Source organism: Globicephala melas, chromosome 10 (assembly GCF_963455315.2).
Source record: "Globicephala melas chromosome 10, mGloMel1.2, whole genome shotgun sequence".
Lineage (NCBI taxonomy): Eukaryota > Metazoa > Chordata > Mammalia > Artiodactyla > Delphinidae > Globicephala > Globicephala melas.
Window position 1 is genome coordinate 5,835,255 of NC_083323.1, and position 26,521 is coordinate 5,861,775.

The 26,521-nt window shown below is 53.1% G+C and overlaps 1 protein-coding gene across 5 annotated transcripts in view; it reads left to right on the forward strand.

Annotated features, from left to right (window-relative positions):
• The window catches only part of SCUBE1 (signal peptide, CUB domain and EGF like domain containing 1), a 131,067-nt gene that overhangs the window by 14,488 nt on the left and 90,058 nt on the right, over positions 1–26,521 (forward strand). For all 5 annotated transcript variants that reach the window (XR_009565479.2, XM_030855708.3, XM_060306272.1 and 2 more), the window contains exon 3: positions 7,611–7,739. Coding sequence is in view for 4 of the 5 variants with exons in the window: in XM_030855708.3 (XP_030711568.2) it covers positions 7,611–7,739 (129 nt within the window). In the remaining variant the exon portion in view is untranslated. The remainder of the gene's footprint in view (positions 1–7,610; positions 7,740–26,521) is intronic.

The following is a 26,521-nucleotide window of genomic DNA, read 5'->3' on the forward strand; positions in this document are numbered from 1 at the left end:
GGTCTCATTACTCAGTCATTACAAACCCAGAGCTTAACCCTGTGGCACCGGCAACGGGGGGGAGGCTTAATCCTTCCTGCTAGGCGGCTCTGCGAAACTACCTTCCCGCGAATGTAATTAGCCAACAAACTGGATTAAGATTTATTCACCAATGAGGACTCAACTTCCTAAGCCATACATCTCTCCCAGAATGGTTGCCTGATCTAAGGAGTGCGCGGTTTTTCCTAAAGCCCCCAGACAAAGGAGAAGACATGCAAACGCCCAGCCAGGGAAGAGTTCTTTGTTAGAGCGTTCGGTCTCCACTGTCTGCAAGGAATTTTGAGAAAAATGCCAATTTCAAGGGGAAACGCCAAGGTATTTTCGGTAGTGATCTCTGAGAGTGGAGAGTGAGATGCTTTCAAAAGCCTTATTTTGAGACCCTTCCCGGTCAGTCTGATTTTTAGGACTAAAATGCCCTAAGTAGTATTAAAATGAGAAGCATCTCTGACTCGTTGTGGTAGAATCTCTTATAGGCACTACAGAGTAGATGTATATTTTATGGGGCAGCGAGAATCAGTTTTGAGTTAGATGAAGGAAACCGTACTCATCCCACTCGAGTCCTTACCAGCGTTGCTGGTACATAACCACAGCTGTGGGATCGTGTGTGCCTACTGCCGTTTTACTGTAGGAAAAGTGGAACTGCGTGACCTTTTAGAATCCCATGAGCAGCACCCCGTGCTGTTTTTCTCTGCTCTATTGGATGTTGGAAGCTGTTTTCTGTTGGGAATTGAGTTCTCATTAAAAAAAAAAAAATCCAGGCTGGAGAAGGAGCAGGGATGTTTAAGGCGAGCCGTTGAGACTTCTCATCCTTAACATTCAGGTCAGCTTTTTTGTCCTGCCCACTTTCTCTGGGATGAACCATCTCTGTCACTGCCCCTCAACCTCAAGAGCAGGTACAGACCTCGGAAATAAAAGCAATGATGCACGTGACACCTCCTCCCCACCTTTCTCCTTGATAACTTTTTGGAGCATGAAGCACTTTTTATAAGTATTCATCTCATGCAGCCCGAGGACGCGGCTCCAGCGGGAGTAGAGCCTGCGTCTGAACGCAGCCCCTGGCTGGAGGCCTGCAGACAAGGTCCTCAGCCATGCTGGGCCTCGTTTCTCGGCATCAGTAAAATGGAATCAGCAGTCACACCTGCTTTCCACACAGCTTCATCACTCCGATCTCTGCTGCTGTGGTCCTGTGGCCGTCTTCCCTCTGTATGTCTGTGTTTTCACATGGTTTTCTCCTTCCTGTCCTAACATCCTCTCTGTGCGTCTATATCCAAATTCCCTTCTTATAAGAACACCAGTCACTGGTTTAGGCCCACCCTACTCCACTGCAGCCTTACCTAAAATTTGCAAAGATCCTATTTCCAAATCAAGTCCCATTCACAAGTCCTGAGGGTTAGGACATCAACACTTCTTTTCGGGGGACACAGTCCAACTCACAACAGTCCTTTAAGAGTAAATATCTAGATCAGTCTCCCAAGGCAAAAGAAATGAAAGCAAAACTAAACAAATGAGACCTAATCCAACTTAAAAGCTCTTACACAGCAAAGGAAACCATAAACAAAACGAAAAGACAATGTATGGAATGGGAGAAAATATTTGCAAATGATGTGACCAACAAGGGCTTAATTTCCAAACTATACAAACAGCTCATACAACTCAGTATCAAAAAAACAAAACAAAACAAAAAACCAAAAAACCCAATCAAAAAATGGGCAGAAGATCTAAATAGACATTTCCCCAAAGAAGACATACAGATGGCCAACAGGCACAAGAAAAGATGCTCAACATCACTAATTATCAGAAATGCAAATCAAAACCACAATGAGGTAGCACCTCACACCAGTCAGAATGGCCATCATCAAAAAGTCTACAAGTAATAAACGCTGGAGAGGGTGTGGAGAAAGGGGACGCTCCTACACTGTTGGTAGGAATGTAAGTTGGTGCAGCCACTATGGAAAACAGTATGGAGGTTCCTTAAAAAACTAAAAATAGAGCTATTATATGATCTAGCAATCCCACTCCTGGGCATATATCCAGAAAAGATGAAAACTCTAATTCAAAAAGATACATGCACCCTAATGTTCATAGCAGCACTATGTACAATAGCCACGACGTGGAGACAACTCAAGTACCCGCCAACAGACAGTTGGTTTAGAAGATGTGAGATACACACACACACACACACACACACACAATGGAATATTACTCAGCCATAAAAAGAATGAAATAATGCCATTTGCAGCAACATGGATGGACCTAGAGAATATCCTACTAAGTGAAGTGAGTCAGACAGAGAAAGACAAATATTATATGATATCACTTACATGTGGAATCTGAAAAATAATACAAATGGTTCTATACGCAGAGCAGAAGCAGACTCACATACATAGAAAACAAATTTATAGTTATCAAAGGGGAAAAGGAGTGTGGGAGGAATAAATTAGGAGTATGGGATTTACAGATACAAACTACTAAGCATAAACTAGATAAGCAACAGGGATTTACCATATAGCACAGGGGACTATATTCAATATCTTGTAATAACCTATAATGGAAAATAATCTGAAAATATGTAACTGAATCACTTGGCGGTACAGCAGAAACTAACACAATATTGTAAATCAACTATACTTCAAAGTTTAAGAAAAGAGTAAAGATCTAGAGAGCTTGGCTCTGCCCCCCTCCATTCCTTCACCCTCTCCGCTCTCCAACCGCCTGTTCCTCATTCTCTGACCTTAACAGTCCTTAAAACGTGGTCCAACATAGAGAACAGACTGGTGGCTGCCAGAGGGAGGGGTTTGGGGGAGGGATGGCGCGGGAGATAGGGGTTAGCAGATGTAAACTAGTGTATATGGGATGGATAAACAACAAGATCCTACTGTATAGCTCAGAGAACTATATTCAGTATCCTATCATAAACCATAATGGAAAAGACTATTTTAAAAAAGAATATATATATATAACTGAATCACTTTGTTGTACAGAAGACGTTAATACAACATTGTAAATCAACTATACTTCAATAAAAAAATTTTTTTTGAGGTGGTCTGAGACTGATGGGCATCTTGGAGGCCTGCAGGACCTCCTCTGGGGCTGATGGCTCTTTGATGAGTTTTTTACAATAATAAATCTACTAGCTTTGGCAGGGATTTATTTTTTGGTTGATTTGTTTATGTGTTTATCTCTTATGTATTAAAGGAGGAGGCTCACACGATTTTAAAGAACAAAAATTCAAGGCACATACACAGAACATCAGGGAAGGTTTGGTTTGTGAGCAGACGTTCTCCATTCGGGACGGATGCTGTGTGGGTGGGTAAAGCAGGTTGGCCTCGGAAGCCTGTGAGAGCACTTCAGGCCTGGGGATTGGAGAGGAACTGATAATTCTAAGGGGTGCTCAGATCTGGGGGAATTCTCTGGGACTGGATTAAGGGAAGAAACGTGAGCAGCAAACGTTCCTGCACTCTTCAGCCCAGCAGCGCCCACTGTGGCCTACGTTATGGGGAGTCAGAGGAAGGAAAAGGCTAGAGTTGTTTTGTGGACTCTCCAGCAATCTCTTTATAACGTCTTTTGTGCATGGTGATCTAGTAGTTTATCATTTTGATAGTGAAAATGTTGCTGTTAAAAATTATACCCAGACAACAGCATAAACTGGAACTATGCCAGGCTAATATGGGTGTATGATTATCCTAATTGGGGAAAGACGATTTTCTCAGACCTTATCACCCTCAAAGCAGCTTGTTCAATGGAATTTTATGGATGTGGTGACTCTATAACTGATCGTGTTTCCTTCCTTGCCTTGGTTTCTAGGAAACTCAAAGTCCTATTTGAGGCCTTCCTTTTGTCATCGTGCTGGAATTACCAAGTGTATTTCTGCATACACTGCCCAGCTTTCCCTTGTTCCGCAACCCTCATTTCTCTTTCTTCATCCTAACATCTGTTCTTTTTGAAAACCTTTTTGTGTGTATTTTGTAGGCTGTTTAGATGCAGGATGTTTGAAGTCACTGATGGATGGATGAATAGGTGTTTGGTTGGATGGATGGGTGAATGTTGAGCTGGATAGATGGATGAACAAGTAGGGGTGCGTGTGTGTGTGTGTGTGTGTGTGTGTGTGTGTGTTTGGATAGATGGGTGGGTGTTTGGATCAATGAATAGATGGATAGATGGTTAGACATTTAGACGGATAAGTATTTAGATAAATAGATGCTTAGGTGAATGGAAGGATGGGTGTCTGGCTGAATATTTAGATGGACGGATGCACGTTTGTACGGGTGGATGTTTGACTGGATAAGTAGATGGGGAATAGGTGATTGGATAAATGGAAGGGTGGTCAGCTGACTGGATGTTTAGATGGATAGATTTTAGCATGCATAGGCAGATGGAAGGATGGTTGGGGTGGGTGTCTGAATGAATAGCTTATTGGAGGGACTAGATGGATGGATAGTGGGGGGGTGGGTGGATGTTTGGATGAGTGGATGCGTGACTGACTGGCTGGCTATTTGGGTCGATGGGTAGGTGCACACACGAGTGTGTGTGTGTATGGATGTGGCGCAGGTGGAAGGATGAGGTGTGAATGGATGTTTTGATGATTAGATTACACTTTCTTGGTACATAGGGTAAATGTGCCAAGAGTGAAATAACATATATAAAGTGCTTTGCCTGTCAGTGCCTGGCATGTCATGGGCATTCTAACTTACCAGAAAGGACATGGGCTTTGTAAACCGAAAGACACGTGTTTTGATCCTTGCCCTACCACTTACTATGTGACCTTGAGCAATTACCTCTCTGCCCTTTATTTTGCTTAACCATAAAATGGAGTTAAAATACCTACTCCAGAGGGTTGCTGTGAAAATTAAATAAGCTGGTATATGTTTCAGGAGTAGATACCTGCATCCTGAGGTACAGCATGAGAGAGAGAGAATTCTTCTGCCCAAGCATGGAATAAAAGTCCTTCCCCTCGGTCTGACTGATCCAGCCTGAGTCATGTGCCCACCCTGGGACCCATAGCAGTTGCTATGCCATCTACTCTCTGAGTTAGACTGATCAGGCTCCACCCCCACAGGTGGAATCAGGCCCTCTTCTTTTTTTTTATTTTTATTTTTGGCTGTGTTGGGTCTTCGTTGCTGTGCGCGGGCTTTCTCTAGTTGTGGTGAGCAGGGGCTACTCTTTGTTGCGGTGCGCAGGCTTCTCATTGCAGTGGCTTCTCTTGTTGGGAGCACGGGCTCTAGGCGCGCAGGCTTCAGTAGTTGTGGCACGTGGGCTCAGTAGTTGTGGCTTGCGGGCTCTAGAGCTCAGGCTCAGTAGTTGTGGTGCACGGGCTTAGTTGCTCCGCGGCATGTGGGATCTTCCCGGGCCAGGGCTCGAACCCCTGTCCCTTGCATTGGTAGGCAGATTCTTAACCACTGCGCCACCAGGGAAGCCGTCTTCTTTTGAGTCACCTGCTTGAATGAAGGAAAGGCGGGAGACAGCAGTTCGCGAGCTGCTGATTCGGATCAGATGAGAGATGACGCTCACGCGTACAGGCGGTGGAAACGGGCGACCAGTCAGCAGACTGTACCCACGTTAAGAGTGTAGAAAATTCACGTGTTGGTAGCTGATAGGTGTCAGCGGAGAGGTGGAAGGATAACAGGATTCACTGGGATGGGGAACCCCAGGGAAGTGCAGATGGATGAGTTAAAGTTGGGCCGTGTTGCCTTTGGCGTGAGTGTGGATGATCTAGGGGGAGAGGTGGTTGGATCGGTGTATCTGGGGCTCTAGCAAAAGGTCGGAGCTGCAGAGATTGGGAAGTAATCAATATCTGTCTTTATAAATCCATGTGCCCTTTCAAACACAGAATCTTACATCCTGCTTTAATGTTATTTAAAACGTCTAAGTGCATTAAGTATAATGGTTAAAAACAATTCAAATGACTTACAGAATTGAGCCAGCTTCCCAGCTGACACTGATGGCCTCTGCAGCAGGAAACCCCCTGTCTCTTGCACCTTTGGGGATCCAGGCAACCTTATTCTTCCCTCATCGTGGCAGGGTGGGTGGGCACCAGGAGGAGGCTGCGCAGCTCAGACCCTGTATTCTAGCACTTTCAGTGCTGCAGTTTCCAATGAAGTTATTCCCTCTGCTGGCAGTGTCCCAGACAGTGCTTGATCACCTCCAGAGTCAGGGAGCTCACTACCTCCTGAGACAGGCCCTGTCCTCCAGATGGACATACCTGCCCGTGAACATCAGTTGGCCCCCTTGGCTTTCCCCGGCTGTGAGTAGCTCTGCCCTCTGGACCGCTTGGAGAGAGCATGGAGCTGGATGTCTCCCTGTGCCAGCTCCTCAGGCATTTGCAGGAACGGCCAGGGTTGCTTTCAGTTCCCTCTCTTCAGGCTGGCCCCTTCCTGGCTTTCACAGCTGGAGCCGGGCCTCGAAAATCCCTCTTCGACCAGGTAGAGGAGAGACTGCTTCTTCCCACGTGGTAGCCTCTTGCAAAGCACTTCTAGTACTGCTGAGACGGGGCAGTACTGCTTCTGGTTTGGCTGTGGGAACACTTCCGGTTCCACTGGGGAACTTCTGGTTCCACTGTGGGACACTTCTGGCTGCCCCCTTTCCTGCTTCTCTGCAGAGCCTGTGGAGGTCTGGGTGGGTAGATTGAACACCCGCTCCCCTCTGCTGCCTTGGGGGGTTGCACTGGTCGAATCCCACTTACAGCCCTTCTAGGTGTGTGACCGTGGCAAGGGTGTGGCCTTCTTGTGCCTCGGCTTCTCCGATGCGCTTGTAAAATTGGAATAACAACGATGGTGCCTATGTTTCAGAGTTAGCATGGGGACTGGGTCCGTGATGGCGCGTGGTGTCGCCCCCCCGGGACTCGGGCATAGAAGCAGCTCATTGAATGTTAACTAGACTCGCTTCTGTTGCTCTCCAGGGTCTCTCCGATCTCTCTGGAACTTCAGAACCGATAGCTCTTTGACCCCTGATGGGAAATGTTGAGAAAGACTTAAAACAGGAAAAAGGGTGACCTTTACAAAGGCTATTGGCCACTGTTTATGAGGCAGAAGGCTTTGTTGTGACAAGGAAACTGGAGCAGTAGAAATTCAGACTTCAGACGCTGATCTGGAAGGAAACTCTGGGGGGAGTGTGTGGACTTTTCTCTCATTCCAGAAGCTACATTTTTTGGTGGTGTGCAAAGTTCATTTATCCCATACCCCCTACCTCACAAGTAATGAGGTCTCCACCTCTGGGAAGCTTTCAGATATCCTGAAAAGAGGCAGTTTGGGGGGATTTTAGACAGGATCCCTGCGTGCTGTTAGTGTTGAGAGGGCTTCAAAGGGGGAAGATAGGGGTGGGAATCTCGCCTGCTTCTCTGTAGGGGGGATCTGAAAATCACCCCAAACATGCCTGGCACGTGGCCCTGCTCCCCAAGGCGGTGGCCAACCTCGTGGCATCTCTGTAACCTTTGGGCCCCCCGCCCCCAGCAAGGACTTTAGTGAACACCTGTTGAGTCATCCCCTAACCACTCAAGTCCCGGTGACTTCAGCAGTGGGGGGAGAGGGGACCCCCAGGCTCTTCCTCTGATACCTGTCGTGCACCTCATTTTGCAGACATCGACGAGTGTGAGAACGACTACTACAACGGGGGCTGTGTCCACGAGTGCATCAACATCCCGGGGAACTACAGGTGCACCTGCTTTGACGGCTTCATGCTGGCACACGACGGACACAACTGCCTGGGTGAGTGAAGCAGCTGTGCCCTGCCCGCGGGGCACACCCTGCCTGTTTCTCAGCTCCAGCTGGCAGTGCGGGGGGTCGTGGGAAGGACTGCCCTCTTTTGGTTCCTTGTCTTAGTCTGCTACGGCTGCCGTAACAAAAGAGCACAGCTTGAGGGGCTTCAACAACAAGAATTTATTTTCTCACAGTCCTGGAGGCTAGAAGTCCGAGGTCACGGTGTTGATGTGTCTCTTTCTATTCTGAGGCTTCTCTCCCTGGCTTGCAGCTGGCCCCCTTCTCGCTGGGTGTTCACATGGTCTTCTCTCTGCGTGCAGGTACCTGATGCCTGTCTCTCTCTCTCTGTCCTAATCTCCTCTTCCTATAAGGACACCAGTCATATCGGAGTAGAAGCTATCCTCACGACTCATTTTCAACGTAATTACCTCTTTAAAGGTCCCGTCTTAAATACAGTCACATTCTGAGGTACTGGGGCTTAGACCTTCAACATACGAATTTGGGGGAAACCACAGTTCAGCCCATAACAAGGATTCTTACACACCTCCAGATTCTCCTGGTTCAAATACATATATTTTTAAAACAGTTGTGTAAAACTTATGAGTAACGCAAACTTTCTGGGTCAAATTGGGGAAACGTAGGAGCACAAGATAAAACTGGAAAGTATCTTGGTTACTCTGGTGTGTTTGCCTTCAGGCGTCTCTCTGCAGCCAGGTGTGGTTACACTGTAGTTGTGGCCCCTGTTATCACCCTTTTCCTAGTTGCCTCATAGTTTGATAAGTGACTAACAACCCGGGGCTGCTGTAACAAAGTAACAGCTGAGTGGCTTAAGCTACAGAAATGTATCCTGTCACAGTTCTAGAGGCTAAAATCTGAAGTTGTGGCGTCAACAGCGTTGGTTCCTTCTGGGGGCTTTGAGGGAGGACCTGTTTCATGCCTCTCTCCTAGCTTCTGGTAGCCTCAGGCTTTCCTTTGCTCGTAGATCACATTCTCCCTCTGTTTTCACATTGTCTTTGCTCTCTGCATGCCTGTCTCTGGCCAAATGTCCCCTCTTTCTAAGGACACGGTCATATTGGATTAGGGTGTACCCTACTGACCTCATCTTAACTTGGTCATCTGCCAGTCACCTATCTCCGGAAGGGGTTACTTTCATCGGCACTGGGAGTCAGGACTTCGCCATCTTTGGAGGGATGTAATTCAACCCATAATAGAGGTGGTTTGCAGCCTGTGGCAGGAGGAACGTCTCCTGGTAGAAACCACGTGGTCCCAAAGCAGATGCCCCGGTCCCCCAAGCCCTCTTCTGCTACCGGCTGCTGAGTGACCTGGGGAACGGTGGCTGGAGCTTAGAGGGTAAGACCGTGGACTTGGCCGGAGTGTGGTGTGGCTGTGAACCCATTCTTAACATCTCTGAGCCTCAGTCACTTGTTGGTAAAGGGAGGGTGTGAAGAGCAGCTGTGTCACACGCTGCTGTGAGCAGAAATTGCGATCGTGCCCAGACGGCTGAGAAGTGTGCCTGTCCCAGGGCTCTCAGTCCTCAGAGTGGTTCCTGTCACCATGACTGCAACAGGGGTAACACGCTGTCTGCCTCACTAGGTTGTGTGTGAGGATAAAATGGTGCAGTGAAGTGGCTGGCACTTGGCGAGTATAAATTGTCAACAAACAAGCATTAGTATTACCGTAGGTGACTCAGCCACCCTTTTGTGGTTGGACGTTGAAATTCCTTGCTTGTTTTGTTTGTTTTTACCATCAGAATCCAGAGGTGATTCTGGGCATAAAACTTTTTTTCTTGTTTCCCCAACTGTTTCCTTAGCAAGTCTTCCTGGAACTACTGGGTCAAAAGGATTATTTGGACTTTTTTTTATGGCTTTCGATGCCGTGCTTCCTGGAAGGGCTCAGTAAACCTTCCATTGTGGCAGCTGGTTTTTTGGTGTATGGCATAGAAGCTGGACATCCCAAGTGCTCCGAAACTTCCAGAGTTAGTGGTGTATTCGTCTTCAGTTCCTCTGCCTGTTTCTGTTGAATGCATATTGGATCTCAGATGAGCTTGTTATGGGAAACAGATCCATAAACATGTAATTACACCCCCAAATAAGTGCCAAAACGGAGGTCTGGACTGTTAAAGCCCAGAGGGGTCTGCGAAGAGCTATCCCTGCATGGGGTTGGGGGGTGGCGGGGCCTGACTCCTCAGGGGGACTGCATCCAACAGGATCTCCAAAGGTAGGCGAGCAGTTTACTGGGTCGAGGGCAGAGCCTGCGTGGAGAGCTGTGGGTGGCCCCTTGAGGCTGGGCTGGGGGGGGCGGGGTGGGGGGGGTGCTGGGAGGAAGAGCGGGAGGTGGGGCTGCCACGGCAGGCAGAGCCTTTGGTGAGATCGCGGAGAACCGAGGCTGCACAGCGTTCATTGTGCCGGACGCCAAGTTCAGTGCTGTTCAAGATTTCTCTCCTTTAATCCTCCCAAGAGCATAAGCATTTAACTTTCCTAGTTGCTCGCCCCTTTTTTCAGATGATAGAGCACATTTCAGAAACTGATTAGTCCGTGAAGGCAGAGCTGACGGTCTCTATGGAGCAGCAGGCAGTATCCCCAGTGGTCAGGAAGACGGACCTTGGGAACTGCCAGTTCTGGGCTCAGATCCTGGTTCTGCCGGTTATCAGCTGCGTGACCTTTGGCCTGGAGGTGATACTCGCCTCCAGGCCTAGTTTCATCACCTGTAAGACAGAATTCGCAGTCCTCTGTCTGGCACGGCTCTTGCGAGGACTGAGTGGGATCGTGGATGTCAAGCATCTTGAGAGTGCCTGGCACCGAGCACACAGACGTGATGGGCACCAGGCTGGTCATCGGCTTGCGGACCAGATGTATTGCGGTGGGCTGGTCTGACGCCCCCGAGGCCTTGTGGGGGCCCGGCCTGCCGTCTGCAGCCCCCGGGCAGTCACCTGTTTGTAAACACCCTTGTTCTTTTTTTTTTTTTTTTTTTTTTTCCGGTACGCGGGCCTCTCACTGTTGTGGCCTCTCCCGTTGCGGAGCACAGGCTCCGGACGCGCAGGCTCAGCGGCCATGGCTCACGGGCCCAGCCGCTCCGCGGCATGTGGGATCTTCCCGGACCGGGGCACGAACCCGCGTCCCCTGCATCGGCAGGCGGACGCTCAACCACTGCGCCACCAGGGAAGCCCATCACCCTTGTTCTTGGCTACGGCAGGTGTACCCAACGCCTCCAAACTAATGGAGTCTGTGCAGGTCTTTGTTTCAACAGGATTTTCACGGTGGATTCTTTTTACACTCATCAATTTAAGGAACTGGGTAAGACTCCACCCACCCCCGCCTCCGAGCACAGACTGCAACTTCCTACAGCTCTAACTCACACATACGGCAGCCGACAAAAGGCTCTCTCTGTTGCTCCTCTGCTTTTAGCTGGGGCAGACGCTTCCCGACAGACCTCCTTATGTTTGGGCTTTTTCCTTCTCAAGACAAAACTCCGGCTCTAGAGAAGACAGGCCTTGGCTCCCACTGGCTCCAGCCCCGCCTGACCGCGTAAGCTCTCAGAGCCGCAACTCCCTCACCCATAAAACGCTGAAAAAGTACCCAGCACAGTGTCAGGATCGTGGAGGCTTATAGACACTGGCTGAAACAAGTAACACTGTACGAGGAAGCTGGACTTGCAGTTGGAAGATGTGACCCACATTCTGTCACCACCACTCATGCGTTCTATGTTGGAGACCAGTTACTGACTCTCCATGTGTCAGTGCCCCTAACTGCAGAGCGGGTCAGAAATGCCTGTCTTGGTGTCACTGTGACAATTAAATATGAAAGTAGACCTGGAGAGCTGAACGTACTGATGTGAAATTCTCCGCGGGTGCTGGGTGTTGCAGAGGTTTCAAGCCGGCAGCCCACAGCCCTCCTCCAGCCTGTAAACATGTTTGGTCTCTCCCCACCATGTTGATGATGTGACCGTGACGATGGTGGTGGTGATTGAATTATTTGTCAACATTTATAAATCAAGGGGGTGTCACATAAAAATCAATATTTCCAGCACCGTTCCTGCTTGGCCATAGTCACCCAGCCCCTGACTTTGTGGGACTTGGGCAGGGGTGCATATCCCATGTGCTCCAACGTGGAAGTCATCACGAAGCTTCAAACTAGAATATGTTCAATCTTTTCTACCTTGACAAGTGTTCCTAATGACTTGGAAGGCTAGACTGGAATTGAGAAATCTAGGACTCCTTGGAGTTTTGTGCCAGAAAGTGGTAGCATGGGCAGTGCCTGCTCTCCGCCCCTTCTTCTCACCCCTGGCTCCGTCCTAACCTGAATGTGTAAGCTCTGACCATTTGCCCCCAGACCACCTTCCCTTTGGCTTGGTCCTGTTATTTGTCCCTCTGAGAAGAGACAGACTTGGGCCATGTGGACAGGGAATTTTGGGGTCTCAAACAGGTGTTTGTGTTCCAGGTGCCATGACCCCCTGTGGACTCCTTACTGTATTGGAAGGGCTGCAGCCACAGGAGGGGCAGCACAGGGACCCTCAAGGCATTGAGCCAAGAGCAGGGGCACCTCTTGCCCACGTCTCAGTGTGGTACCAGCAGCAGCCGGCAGGAGCCGCACCATGGCTGCCGCCTTTGGAGGGTGTGTGTACGTTCCCGATTGCTGCACTCCCCGCCATTCCCTATTGTTCACAACCTGTTGGTCATTTAACTGCCTGCTCTGTCTCAGTAGGACTTGTGTTCACGCTGCCTGATGAAGCTTCCAGCACGGGGCCTGCCCTCAGTGGGTGTTCGGTAGGGGTGAGAAGCGGACTGAGTGGTGGCAAGGTTCTGTGTTCTGCATTCTCGCTGCCTTGCGCGGTCCTGACCGTCTCTGGCCAGTCACTCTGAGCCCCACTCCACAACCCATCACCCGTCAGGGACAGTTAGGCCTGTTTGCGTCTCCCGTTGTTTTGTCTCCAAGTCTGGGTCAAAAGTCTCGTCCGGTTGTAACATTCCGCTCTCAACCACCACTGAATTCCTTCGGGATGGTGGCTGGAACCGAGCCTGGTCAGCACAGTCTGAAAAGCATTCTGAGCTAACTAGGAGAAATGAGGCTGATGGCTGAAGGGTTATTTTCTTGCCTGGGTTTTCACAGTCGAACCTTTTCTCTTTTTTTGAGCAAATGAGGTTATTTTCTTGTGGAGATGGCTTGCCTGGGACTGTGTCCTGGAGGATGGCCAAATCTGTCCTCTGGGGAGTAAAACCCTGTTTCTATTTGACATCTTTATTGAGGAATTTCTCAAATATAACAGAAAATGACACCAGAGGGAATTGAAACCATGATGAGATCCTTGCTCAACCCCAGATGACTGCTTTTAGCATTGTAATTACTTGAAATAGCAGTAGTTCTGTTTGAAAAATATTATTCCAAACTCCACGCAATTGGACATAAGAGCAACATTTAGGCTAATAGAATAAGATTTTTTTCATCTTAAATTAAAACCAGCAGTGGGTAATTTTTTCCCGACTCCACAAAGCAAGGCTCCTTTCTCCCTAAAGCCATTAGTTCACTTAGCCAGATGTTTTCTGCGACCCCAGTCTTTATCTTGACTTACTGAAAAATACGGTTCTCACGTTGCCCACAGTCTGAATTTCGGACTTGCTTCTCAGCACTTTTTCCCCTGATGAAGAGGAGTCATCTGGAGCCAGGTTCAACAGAACAGTTGTTTTGTTAACCGGATCGCTACGTTCCCGTTAACACTTAGGGAGCACCTACCGTACGCCCGGCCTTGTGCTAGGTAGTCAGCTTCTCTTAGGTGAGATGAGGAACTTCGGCCGCACCTCTGCCGTGCACCTGGAGTCGCCCAGGATGTCGTGCTCACGTGCCGTCGTTCAGTTCTCACAGCATCCACAGGCAGAAGCCATTAGTATCCCCTCTTTACAAATGAGGAAACTGAGGCTCAGAGAGGGAAAGTGACCTGTGTAGGGTCACACAGCCAGGAAGTGGTAGGGCTGGGACCAGAGCCCAGGTCTGTGCGTTTGCCAGTTCAAGCCTGTAAGCCGCTGCCCGCCCCTTGCCTCATGGCACCCCGAACAGAACCAGCTCCGGGAGGCTGGTCCGGATCAGGGAGGGGCTTCCTTCACTGGGGGTTAGATGTGCCCTGCTCTGAGTTTGAGAGTCGCTGAGAAACCCTGGCGTCTGCCAAGCCAGGCTGGTGGGCGGCGTGCTGGAGGGCGTGAGGGCGACCCCTGCCCCAGAGGCTTCCCCCAGGTCTGCCCTGCCTCCCGGGCCGAGGCAGGATCCGCTCACCCCTGAGCTGCTTTGGGGCACTGTCTCACCCCGTGTGAGCGCGCGGAGCCCTGTTGTTACTGAGCCCGCTCGTGTGGCTCCCATCACTTTCACGGGAGCACCCAGTTCTTCTGCCCGCCGGCTCACGAAGCCCTCAGGCCAGGGTGCTTGCTGCCAGCCTCCTCTCCTCACCTCTCATCCTTGCCCACCTGCACCCTCTGGCCCGGGCTTCCTTAAATCCACACGGTCCTCCTACCCTTCCCTGCTGTTCAGGGCTGCTCCCTGAGACCCCTCCCCCAGCATGACCTGCTGAGGTCCTACTTGTCATTCGAGACCCAACCTCCACCTCCCTTTGCTCCAGAGTCTTCTGTGAGCACGTGGTACACACCTGCACTGTGGCTCTGCGCTGGGGTCCTCCCTTCTTCCCCTGCAGGCAGAAGCTATCTTGTTTATCTCGTCTTCCTCCTCTGAACCTAGTGTGGTGTCTGGCATATCACAGGCACATAATAAACATTTGCAGAATGAATGAATGAATGAGTTTGAAGAGGGCCCTCAAGCTCAGCACACTTCTGTGCTGGGCACATAGCAGAGATCCAAGTGAATTAGATGGAGCATGTGGCACAGGACTCCCAGGTTCACGAGAAACACAGAAATGTTCACGCTTCTAATGACAGGTAGAAAGGGCTATATTCGCAGTGACACAAGCCTCCAACCTAGTATTCATCCATTTGTTTATTCAGAAACATTGTTCTGAGCACCTGCCGTGTGCCAGACCTGGTTTTAAGTGCTGAAGACACAGTGAGTGGCGACCAAAAGCACCCAAGCACCCGCCCTAGGGAGGGGGGAAGACAGTGCACAGGTAAACCCATAACTCAGTAGAGTAAGCTCAGTCAGGTCAACTCCAGTGAAAAACAATAAAATAAGGTGATAGAAAGTGATGGAGGCAGGATGACAGTGTTGGAGAGGGTGGCGTTCCTGTTACTGTTGCTGCATAAAAACCACCCCACACTTAGTGGCATAAAACACCCTTTGACTCTGCTTGCAGGTTCCGTGGGTCAGGAATTCAGACAGGACGCAGCAGGGACGGCTCTCTGAGCTGCACGGTGTCTGGGGCCTCAGCTGGGAAGACGTGAGGCCAGAGCTGACTTGATGGGGGCTGGACTCATCTGGGGCTTCTCTGCTGGCGTCTAACGGTCGATGTTGGTTGCCAGGCAGAACACTTACGGGCAGCCTCTTGCGGTCTTTCCACATGGGCTGGTGTGGGCTTCCTCACAGCATGGCCGCTGGGTCCCAAGAGAATAAGACACAAGTGCATGGAAGCTTTCCAGTCTAGTCTCAGAAGTCACTTTCACCCAGCTCTACCTGTCAAGGCAGTTACAAAGGTCCATCCACGTTCTTGGGGGGTGGGCACTTGGGGAAGGGGGCCTCAGAGAGGAGGAGGAAGCTGCCCTGTGACGATCTTGGGAAGACCTTCCCTCCAGGCAGAAGGGGAGGACAGAGGCGGCGGCCCGAGGTGGGGACAAGCTGCGTGAGTTTGGGCACAGGTCACTGTGCCTGGAGGATCTGGAGGGAGGGAGAGGGTCTGGAGACGAGGTCGGGAGCGGGCAGGGCCAGGTCATGTGCAGCCTTGTGGGCCCTAGAAGGGAGTTGGGATTTTATTCTAAATTAGTTGGGAAACCACGGGACATTTTAACCAGGGACTGACATTTTAATTAAGAGATTTGCTTTCTGACTGCTCAGTAGAGAATGTGTTACCTGGAGTAAGAGGCAGAGACCCCTGTGGCGATTTGGGTCAGAGATGTTGGTTGACCAGGTGACAGTGGTGGCAGTAATGAGAAGTGGTTGAATTCATGTATGTTTTGAAAACAGGGCCAAAATGAATTGATGATGGACTAGATGTAAGAAGTGAGGGGAAAAGAGGAATCGAGACGGACTACTAGGTTTTGTTTGTTTGTTTGTTTTGTTTTATTTTGTTTTGTTTTTGCGGTACGCGGGCCTCTCACTGTTGTGGCCTCTCCCGTTGCGGAGCACAGGCTCCAGACGCGCAAGCTCAGTGGCCACGGCTCACGGGCCCAGCCGCTCCGCAGCATGTGGGATCTTCCTGGACCGGGACACGAACCCGTGTCCCCTGCATCGGCAGGCGGACTCCCAACCACTGCGCCACCAGGGAAGCCCTGGACTACTAGTTTTTTGCTCGGAGTTACTGTGTAGCTGTGCTGCTGCGGCTGAGACGGGGAAGACTGGGGGGTAGGACGGATTTTGGGATGGGGAGCGGGGTGGGCTAAGAGTCTGTTTGGCCAAGTTCAATTTGAGATAATCAGTAGTCATCTGAATGGACATGGTACACAAGTTCAGAGGTCTGTGGGGTAGTCAGGTCTGGGGTTCGGGGAGAACGTGAGAGCCTAGAGCTTCTAAACGGCGTCAAAATCCAGAGCTCTTAACGTTCATTCGTTTCATAAGATTCCACGAGCACCTGCCCGGTGCCACGTCCTGGGCTGGGGGCTCGCAGTTGGGAGATGGATGACGTAGTCCCGGCCCTCAGGAAGCATCGGGACTCGGCCTCCCCAGCTTTGAGTCCTGGATCTGTCACTTAACTGTGTGACCGTGAGCAGGTAACGTCACGTCTCTGGGCCTCTGTATCCTCGTCTGTATGGCGTGGCTAACAGCAGCGCTTATTCGACGGGGGTGACGCAGAGACCAAATGAGATAAGCTTTGCAAGGTACATGCCTGGCACATGACGAGGGCTCAGCAGATGTGAATTACCTAAGTATCACTCATTCCTGGTGTGCAAAGTCAGAATACTTTTTAAAGAAAGTGGACGTCCTTTCTGAGCTGGTGAAGAGGCGGGGGGACGAGCCTCGTCTCCGAGCTGGGGGTGAAGCTCAGGGGACCGTTGGGGACTGTTCCTTGTGTTCCACACGGTGCTCACCACCCTCCCGGCTCAGAACCCTCTCCTTCCTCCTGCACTGGTTCCTGTGCACTCATGCGTCGGCATGGGTCACGTGGCATCAGGGCTTCCGATCCCAGCTCTGCCACATACTCATTTTGTGACCTTGGACCCTTGCCCCCTCTTTCTCAGTCTCAGTTTTGTTTTCTACAAAATGAACATGATCCCTGCCTGGTAGGATCAGATGTGCAGGTGACACCACAGGGCACCAGGCAGAGGGAGAAGAGGAGGAGAGGATCCTGGGAGGCGGCAGCCGGGCCCAGGGGCCGGGCTGCACACGTGGGAGGGAAGCACCGCAGAGGCCCAGATGCTCCGCGTCGGCGCAGCGGTCACAGCTCTCCCTGCGCCGGGCTGGTCCCTGGCAGGATGAAAGGGCCGCGCTCCAGGCCTTTTGAAGGCGCCCTCTCTCATCCTGGAGGGCAGCTGGAGACAATGTGTTGCTGCCTTGAACCCCTAACGCAGGCTCGAGTTGCCTCTGTTTATTTGTCTTCATACTTCAGCAGCTCAAATGCATTTCTTGCTGGGAAAAAAAAAATGCGGAACATTTTAATGTAAAACTAAACAGCTTCGGACAGTCCTATACTTACTCCATAAACGCCAGTATTTTTCAAGGTAAACTGGAGAGGTTTCTTCCTGTTCTATTTACGCCCTCCCCTCCCTGCTTTTCCCTAGTCTGGCCCACATTCAGGTGGTCTAAACACGCTTGGTTGGAGGGATTTGCTGTCCGAGGACAAGTTGGATTCAGACTTGCTTCTCCTCCCAGCTTTTTACAACTGTTGATCTGATGGAAATTCTTTGGCTTGAAGAAAAGAAACACACGGGACAACAGTGTGCATCTTGGTAAATGGGCTTCCTTCCTTCCCCAAATCACCACAGAACCAGGGAGATCCCGGAGCAGGGAGGGAGGTGGATGGATTGAGACCCAGGTTTTGTTTTGGGGGGTGGAGTGGCCTCCTCCAGCCTCATGCCTGCAGCCAGCTCGGGACCGGGGGCCGGGGGAAGGGGTGGGGCAGAGCAGCTTCTGTAAGAAGCAGGCGAGTGCTGGGGGGAAAGGGCAGTGGGCCAGGAATCAGGCTCTGCGGGCCATGGACTTGCTGGGGGACCTTGGGAAACTCCCTACCTCTCTGTGCCTCAGTTTCCCCATCATCTGTGAAATAGGGATGGGATTTGACCAATGGTTTTGAGATTTCATGGGGTTTTGTTTCCAGCAGCAGAACCATTTGTTTCAAGCAGAATCATACGGTGGTCACACTACTCTGCTGAAATGGGAGGCAGGACTGGCAGGGATGAGAGCCCTGCGCTCCATGGAGCCCCTCCCTACTTCTGCAAGGTCCCTGGGGCCAGGAGCACTGTTTGGAACCCCTGTTTGGCCTGGCTGCTGTGTCAGAGCCCTCCTCCCTCCAACATCTTGTGATTCGATGACTTGGTGGCCTGGAGTGTCCTCAGGGACAATGGCCAAGCTCCTCGCCCCTACCAGCTGCAGTCCCTGTCTACTTCTTTCTCAGAACTGTAATCTCCAGCATGGCAGACAGCTTGCGTTTCCCTAAATGGTACCCCGCTTTCCTGCTCTGGCGTATCCTTACACCTGCTCTTCCTTCTGCCCGAATCACCCCTCTCCGTGCTCTTCATTAGTGCTTTTTCTTTGGCTGACGCCTACTTGTCACAACTCAGCTCGGGCATCAGCCCCTCCAGAAAGCTTTCCCTGAGTTGCATACCCTTCCCCTGGGGGCCTACAGCCCCCTCAGGCTGCCTTCTGCCTCAGCACTGAGCTCCTAGCTTGTCCCTGGACACCAGGGGCGGGTCTCTGCTGCCCCGGGAGGTCCCGGAGAGCCCTGCTTCAGAGTGACTTAGCCCTGCGTTCCTGGGCCCAGTGCAGGCTGCTTGGTGTGATGGCAGGATGGGTGGTTGGCCGGTGAAGCGGGCAGAAGGTTGGATTCTGACTCTCCAGGAGAGCGCGGTTTGACGGTGGGGCGTGCACAAGCCTGGCACGGGGGCAGAGCTTCAGCGCTCTCAGAACTTCTGAGATCTGCGTGGCGGTAGCAGGGGCGGGCAGTGGGGGGCTCTTAGCAGCCCGCGTGACTGCAGCCCCCCGTGGCTGGCTGAGCTTAGGACTCCCCTGTCCCTGTCCTCACGTCCAGGCCCAGCTCCTTCTAGCCTCTGCTGTAGATGAGGGGAGAGCAGGGACTTGGAAGCAGACGCATCAGCCTTGGCTCCCAGCTCCCTTCCTAGCCATGCTTCGGGGCCAGCACTTCACTGTTCTTACCCCGAAAAGAGGAGTGATGATGTTCCTGGGAGGGAGCTGTAGACATCAAGCAAGGTGGTCCGTGTGGCTGCAGGGAGGCACCCAGCGGGCGTCAGGAGCCTCCCCTTCCTGCTCTCCCTTTGGTTGCATGTTCAGGTCAGAGACCACATCACAATACGAGGCGGCCCTTCCCACTGGTAGGACTGTGTTGAAATGTGCCGTCAGTCGCCCTGTGGCAGCCTCACCTTTGAATAGATCTCAGTTTGGTGACCTGGGGAAGAAGTCCTGCTCTGTCCCAGGGCAGAGAATGCCAAGTCCATAAACAGCAAAGAAAAACACCCAGTTGCAGAGCACAGGCCAGGCGAGCAGACACGTTCCTTCATCTTTGTTTGCAGTTCATATGCCAAGGGCTGGGTCAGAACTCAGAGAAATAAACAGAAAATAAGTGTCTTGTGAAGGCTCTTTAAAAATACTTCACCACCAAAACATATGCCCCAAAGCAGCACTGAACCGTGTGCCTAAAAAGGGGCATTGTCGACGAATACGTGTGCCCCAGCGTGTGCAGTGCGGTCCTTCCTCTGCCAGTAACCTTGCTGACTTTGGAGCAGTCTGTGCCCTGGCTGGTGGTGGGGTCACCCCGGACGTTGGCCGGGCCTGGCTGCCTCTGCACAGATGCTGCAGCGACCGTCCTTCCCCACCGCCGACAGGCTGTTTATAGTGGCCATTCGCCACCCCCACGCCTCGCCTGCTCCAGCCCCCTCCCTGGATCTGCCTCATCCCAACCACATGCAGCTGGAAATAGACGGGCGGGCAGTGAGGGCTTGCACCCGGCTGGCACTCCTTGTTTGTTGGAAGTAGGTGGCCATGGTGGCAGCCTCCCAGCTGCTTGGTATGGGGTCTTTTTTTTGTTTTGGTTTGGTTTGGGGTTTTTTGTGTTTTTTTTTTTTTGCAGTACGCAGGCCTCTCACTGTTGTGGCCTCTCCCGTTGTGGAGCACAGGCTCCGGACGCGCAGGCTCAGCGGCCATAGCTCACGGGCCCAGCCGCTCCGCGGCATGTGGGATCTTCCCGGACCGGGGCACGAACCCGTGTCCCCTGCATCAGCAGGCAGACTCCCAACCACTGCGCCACCAGGGAAGCCCGGTCTGGGGTCTTTAGTAACCCCTCAGGTGTTACCTTAATGGTGGGAGAGGATCCCACAGGCCGACTTGCCCTGCCCTGGCTTACGTGCTGGCCGCCAAGGGGTCAGATGCCGGTGAAGTCGTCTGGATGAGCCTTGGTGGAGGCCTCTCTGAGTGGGATCCTCCTGGGGCCCCTCTTGCCATTGGAGGAGTCTGGGGTCCTCAGCCTGGCAGCTGGCTTCTCGGGCTCTGGGCTCCGCCTGCCACTCCAGCCTTGCCTTCTCTCCCTGTGAATACGAAGCCTGTCCCCCTGCGCTCTTGCTTCCTCCCACCTGGAGAACGTCTTCCCTTGCCTGTCCCGAGTGCTCTAGTCCATCCTTCTGCACCTCTTCCCCGGCCTTCCCGGCAGCCTGACTGGGTCCCACCCCCGCCCTTGGACCGACCAGAGTCACGGTGCTCGTCACGCAGAGTTGAAAAGGTCTGTTTGCTTATCCATCTTCCACAAGTGTAATAATCACACAGAAACACTCAGAGAAATCGATAGAAAAGACAGAAAATAATCCCCCCATTAGCTCGCCACCGCAACAGGTCAACAGCCTTCGTGTCCTCATGTTCTTGCCCGATACCATCTGTGTGTAGAGCTGACTGTATGGTTATGATTGTGCATTGGTGTTTGTACGCCGCTTCCCCCCGCCCCAGAAGACTTTTTCCCTCTTGGTGTGTAATCACGTGGCTGGGGTGTGGGACTGGAGTCAAGAGTCCAGGATGTGGAGGGCCTGGCGGCCTGTAGGCGCTGAGTGAGCGCTGCTGGTGCTGTGGCCGTCCGGATGGGGGAAGGATCTGTAACCTCGGGGTCAGCAGCTGACCCCCTGAGTGCCCGTATCTGCCAGGTCAGGGGGTCCAGAGACGACTTAGCTGTGCCTGGCACTCTCAGGGAGGTCTAGGCTCTGTGCAGAAGTACTCCCAGAGCGGCATCCTTGTTGTGATGAACACTGCACCGAGTCCTGGGGGGAGGGGGGAGGGAGGGGGACCATCTCACCCTGCCAGCAGTAAGTGAAAGGTCACCAGGTGGGGGCGGAGGTGGGGTGAGGGCAGCAGGGAACAGCCGCCGCAAAGCCTAGAGGTGAAAAGCCTCGGTCGGGTGGGAGAGTGGGCTCGGGCGTGGACAGTGGTGTGGGAGGTGGAAAAGCCTCGGTCGGGTGGGAGAGTGGGCTCGGGCGTGGACAGTGGTGTGGGCGATGGAAAAGCCTCGGTCGGGTGGGAGAGTGGGCTCGGGCGTGGACAGTGGTGTGGGCGATGGAAAAGCCTCGGTCGGGTGGGAGAGTGGGCTCGGGCGTGGACAGTGGTGTGGGCGATGGAAAAGCCTCGGTCGGGTGGGAGAGTGGGCTCGGGCGTGGACAGTGGTGTGGGCGATGGAAAAGCCTCGGTCGGGTGGGAGAGTGGGCTCGGGCGTGGACAGTGGTGTGGGCGATGGAAAAGCCTCGGTCGGGTGGGAGAGTGGGCTCGGGCGTGGACAGTGGTGTGGGCGATGGAAAAGCCTCGGTCGGGTGGGAGAGTGGGCTCGGGCGTGGACAGTGGTGTGGGCGATGGAAAAGCCTCGGTCGGGTGGGAGAGTGGGCTCGGGCGTGGACAGTGGTGTGGGCGATGGAAAAGCCTCGGTCGGGTGGGAGAGTGGGCTCGGGCGTGGACAGTGGTGTGGGCGATGGAAAAGCCTCGGTCGGGTGGGAGAGTGGGCTCGGGCGTGGACAGTGGTGTGGGCGATGGAAAAGCCTCGGTCGGGTGGGAGAGTGGGCTCGGGCGTGGACAGTGGTGTGGGAGGTGGTGGCCTGTCAGCAGAGCCACGCGTCCCCATTGCTCTCTGAGCCTGAGATCTGGAGATTGAAACCTGCAGATGTAGGAGCGGCAGGGAATCACCTCTGGCTGCATCTTAGGCACGTCAGGTGCGAGCCTGGTTCCTAGCCCCTCCTTCGACAGCCACCAGGGCCCTACGTGCTACTCCAGCTTCACCAAACCCGTGCAGGCGCACACACACACACACACACACACACACACACACACACACGGCAGGCATCCCACGCCCAGACACACCTCTCCCCGCGCTGGTCCTCGTGCAGTTTAGGGAGAGGCTCCCCTGCCTCTCAGCTTGGTTCCTGATCCCTGGTCTTACCTGGTCTTACCACTTCTCTCCCCCTGGTCGGGCGGCTCCCTGAGGCCAGGCCTTGGCCTCATGCCCACTGCCTATCCCCTGCCTTGTTGAGTGAGTGAATGAATGGACAGGCACACGTGGCTAATCCCAGTTCTCTCGGGGAAGACGTGGGCATTAGAGAGATGACTTCAGATGAGACGGCTGCTCGTGCAGATACACTCTAGGGCGGGGAAGTCAGCAAACCGTGTGCAGAGTCACAGGGGACTGACGGGGAACGATGAGAAGTAAAAAAGCTTGTGGCCTTTGCCCCGGAATACCACTTCTGGGAATCCATCTGGAGGAAAAATCCCGAAAATAAAAAGGGCTACGGCTACCCAGACATGTCCCTCGCAGGGGAGTTTACTAATGGGGTGGAAGAGAGACAGCACACCGAGGTGGGAGGGGGGTCCCTTACGGCCTGGACAGCGGCAGGTGAGAAGGGCGGCCAGGACTGAGCCCCAGCATGACAAGGGCACTAACTCAGCTTTCAGTGAAGAAGGGTGGGACGGTCACGTACAGAGTGATCTGTTAGCACTAGCAGAAACTCAGGACGTGAAAAAAGGCCGAAGTACAATATGTTCATGATTGGGGTTGTAGCTAGAGTGTAAATTTGTTGATCTTTTGTTTTCTGCTGTTTTTCAAAATTCCTTGTGAACTCAAATTTTGGAATAATAAAAGTCTTATTGGACAAGTGATAGGGACCCACGCTAAGTTCTCGAGGGCAGGAATGCTATGGAAAGGTCATGTCACAACCTGGGCTGGAAAGGGGCGGGGTAGGGTGGGGCCAGCCATGGGGAGGCACACGGTCCTTCCGGGGCTTCAGCCAGCCCGGTGCTGCCTTTTCCACGCAGCTCCCTGGTGCCCACGTCAGCCTCCACCTCTGCCCTCTTCCAGCCCCTCTGCCTGCTACTTTCTTGAACGTGTCAACTCTATTGGCATAAAATCATTTCGCAGTCTTGCTGTGGCTGCCTGACCTACCCAGTGCCTGACAATGAGGGACTGCTGAGCGTGGGAAGAGCAGGCCGCCTCGCAGACAGCCAGGTGAAGGAGCCATGGCAGGCTGGGGCGGGAGCCCTGCCACTCACGGAGAGCTCCCAGAGCCACCAGTGGAGGCCACTGGCGGGAAGGAGGACGGGAACGGGCCTCCAGGAAGCACCCACAGTAGCCCGGTAAGTGGAAAGGCCCGGATTTTATACTCAGCAGCTTTGGAAGGTGGAAGGAAATGCTGAGTTTCGTTGGGAAGATGTGATGCTTGAAGGTATTCAGAATTCCAGGCAGAACCAGTGGTGAGAGATTTGTGCTGGTAGCAAGGCATTCGACGTGGCCAGAGTCAGGCGTGATGGACCAGCCAGAGGACCTGTGTCCATCGGGGCGGCACGGGGAGCTCCTGGGCCCATCTTGAGTCTGTGGCGTTTTTCCCAAGGCAGTGGGAAAGACGTGCCCTCCGCCTGCCCCACCCACAGGCCCGCGGGGGCCATCACAGCCAGCTGGGCCTGTTTCGTTTCTGAGGATGTTCTCTAAGAATCCTGGCAGAGCATTTCCCCTTCTTTTCTTAGAGCGTCTTGCTTTGGTTCCAGGGTTTGGTTGGTTGGTTGGCTTTTGTCCCCTTCCCTCTTTCCAGTCCTGCATTCTTATCCCCATCAAAAGAAATTTTTAAAAACTCCAGTGCCTCCCATAGGTGTCCAACCAGGATCGTGTTTACAGCTGTGCTGTCAGAGGCCCGAGGGCGGGCGGACAAAAGCGTCCTGTTCCCGTGCTGGCTCCGTCACCCACACGCTGGTGACAGACGGCAGGCCGCTCACTGCTTGGCGCTCCTGGTTATAACGCTGCTGCTACTGCCCCGGGCTGAGGCCGAATGGGACACTGTAATGAGAGTGCCTGCACAGCAGGGGCTCCAGGAACGGGGGTTCCCTTCCATCTGCTGCAGCCTCCTCTCCTGCCCATGCTAGAGAGATTAAAGGAGGAGCTGGTCTTGCCATAGACAAAGGGCAATGAAGAGGCATTCAGCAGGGCATTCCACTGCCTTCAAACCCCCGCCCCCTCCACCCGCCCCTGAAGCACTACCCGGTCAGAATGGCTTTTCTTCAGCTGAAGACTTTGGTCCTCATACTGGTGAAAGCGCCCACAAAGCAGGAAGACACTTTGGGCTGTGCTGACTTACCAGGAGCCCCACGTGGCTCCGTTCGTTCACTGAGCCCCAAAGCTCACGGGCTGGCAGTGTTTGAGGGCATCTGTTCCCGCTCCACCCTGATCCTGCCACGAGCTGCCCACAGGCGGGGCTGTGCCCACCGCCACGATGGGGCTCACTGCTGGGCGAGACTGAGGCAGGCAGGCCCACGAGCACAGCTCTTCTCCTACCAGCTCTCACTCTACGCCCCAAGGACCCACCAGCCGGCACTCAGTGCCATCAGTCATCTAGAGCTGCCTCACTGGGCAGCCCCTCCGGGGCCACACAGCCCATCCCTGTGGGACAGGCCTGCAGTCAGGGCCTCGGGGCCAGAGCTGCCTCTCCCAGCCAGTTCTCGGTCAGTCACTCGGTCCGCAAACACGGATCATGTGCCCCGTGCACTGTTTAAAACCCTGAGGTACAGCCACACTCAAGATGTACCTGTTCTCAAAGACTCTGTATTCCCCGGGGAGACAGAGAAACAATCACAAGGCAGACGCCGTACATGGACGTACCCGGTGACTAGCAGGTGTTCTGGCTGAAGCCGCTGTGGGTTGCGCTGCCATTTGCCGAGATGCAGAAGGCTGAGGGTGGGACCGGGCTGTGCTTTGTTCTGCTCTGTTTTCTGTTGTGGGAAGTGGAGTTAGGAGTTCGCCGTGGGCCGTGTTCGGTGTGTCCTGCCTGTTGGACAACCAAGTACAGGCGCTGATCTCTGAGTCTGGAGGATGGTGGAGCAGGCAGGCCTAGAGGTTTGGGCAGTGTTGGCACGTTAAGTGGCTGGAAAAGCCATGGGACAGGGTGACATCTTCCAGGAACGGAGCCCAAGAGGAGCCCAGGCCTTGTGGATGTGGCCCCCATAGGTGCACTGACCTCCTGGGGCCTGGGGCCACCCAAGGCTCCTTTAAAGGAGGGATTGTCCATGAAGTCGGAAAAAGCGATCCCACAAGGGTCTAGTATCGAGAATTATATATCTTATATAGAACTCTTACAACTCAACAGTGAAAAGGCAAACAACCCCGTTTAAAAGTGGGCAGAAGATTTGAATAGGCATCTCTCCACTGTTAAGCAGCTGGTGGGCGTGTTCCCCCAAGAAGGGCGACTCAGGCGGTGAGCAGGCCAGAACCTACGTCAGGAGGGAGAAACTCCAGGAGCTGAGGCTGCTCTGCTGGGAGGCCGGAAGGCCGAGGCAAGACTGACCTGCCGTCTAAATAAATCAATTCAAAAAAAAAAAAAAGACTGAGCGCTCCCTTCGGATGCGCTTTGTTGTCGGTTTTCCAACTTGGGGGGGACTTTGCCATCCCCCAGAGGGTATTCCCGCCTGTGACCCCTGGAGCACTCGTGCTGGCTTTGCTCAACAGTTGTTAACGTGTCGGTGGCCTGCGTGCGCCAGACACTGTGCTAAGTGCTTTACCTCCGTTATCTTCTTAATTCCCAAAACAACTCCAGTTACTGTTATCCCTGTTTTATAGGGAAGGAAACCAGGGCCCAGAATGGTTAAGCACCGTGCCGAAGGCCACACAGCAAGTTACTTACTGAATCTTGTACCCCAGCTGGTGTGACCTGGGGGCCAAGAGCCAGGACCCGCAGGTAGTGGTTGCACGGGGACACCATGTAGGTTATTATAAGGTGGAGCGGCCGTCAGCTGGAGTTAGGCAGCAAACTCCTGGTCCTTCGATGTTCGTTGCTGCTCAGCCGTCACTGGGAGACCACAGGCAGCAGCTGGGATTGAAGGTGAGGCCCAGATGAGGGATGCAGTGACCAGACCCCACAGGCCAGCACAGCAGTCTCAACAGAGCTCTGGCCCGCCCTGGGCTGGCTCCTTGCGTCTGGGTGTGAGCAATGGGCTTGCTGGTCTGGAAAGCTGACCCCACCAGTCATGTGCCTCATCTCC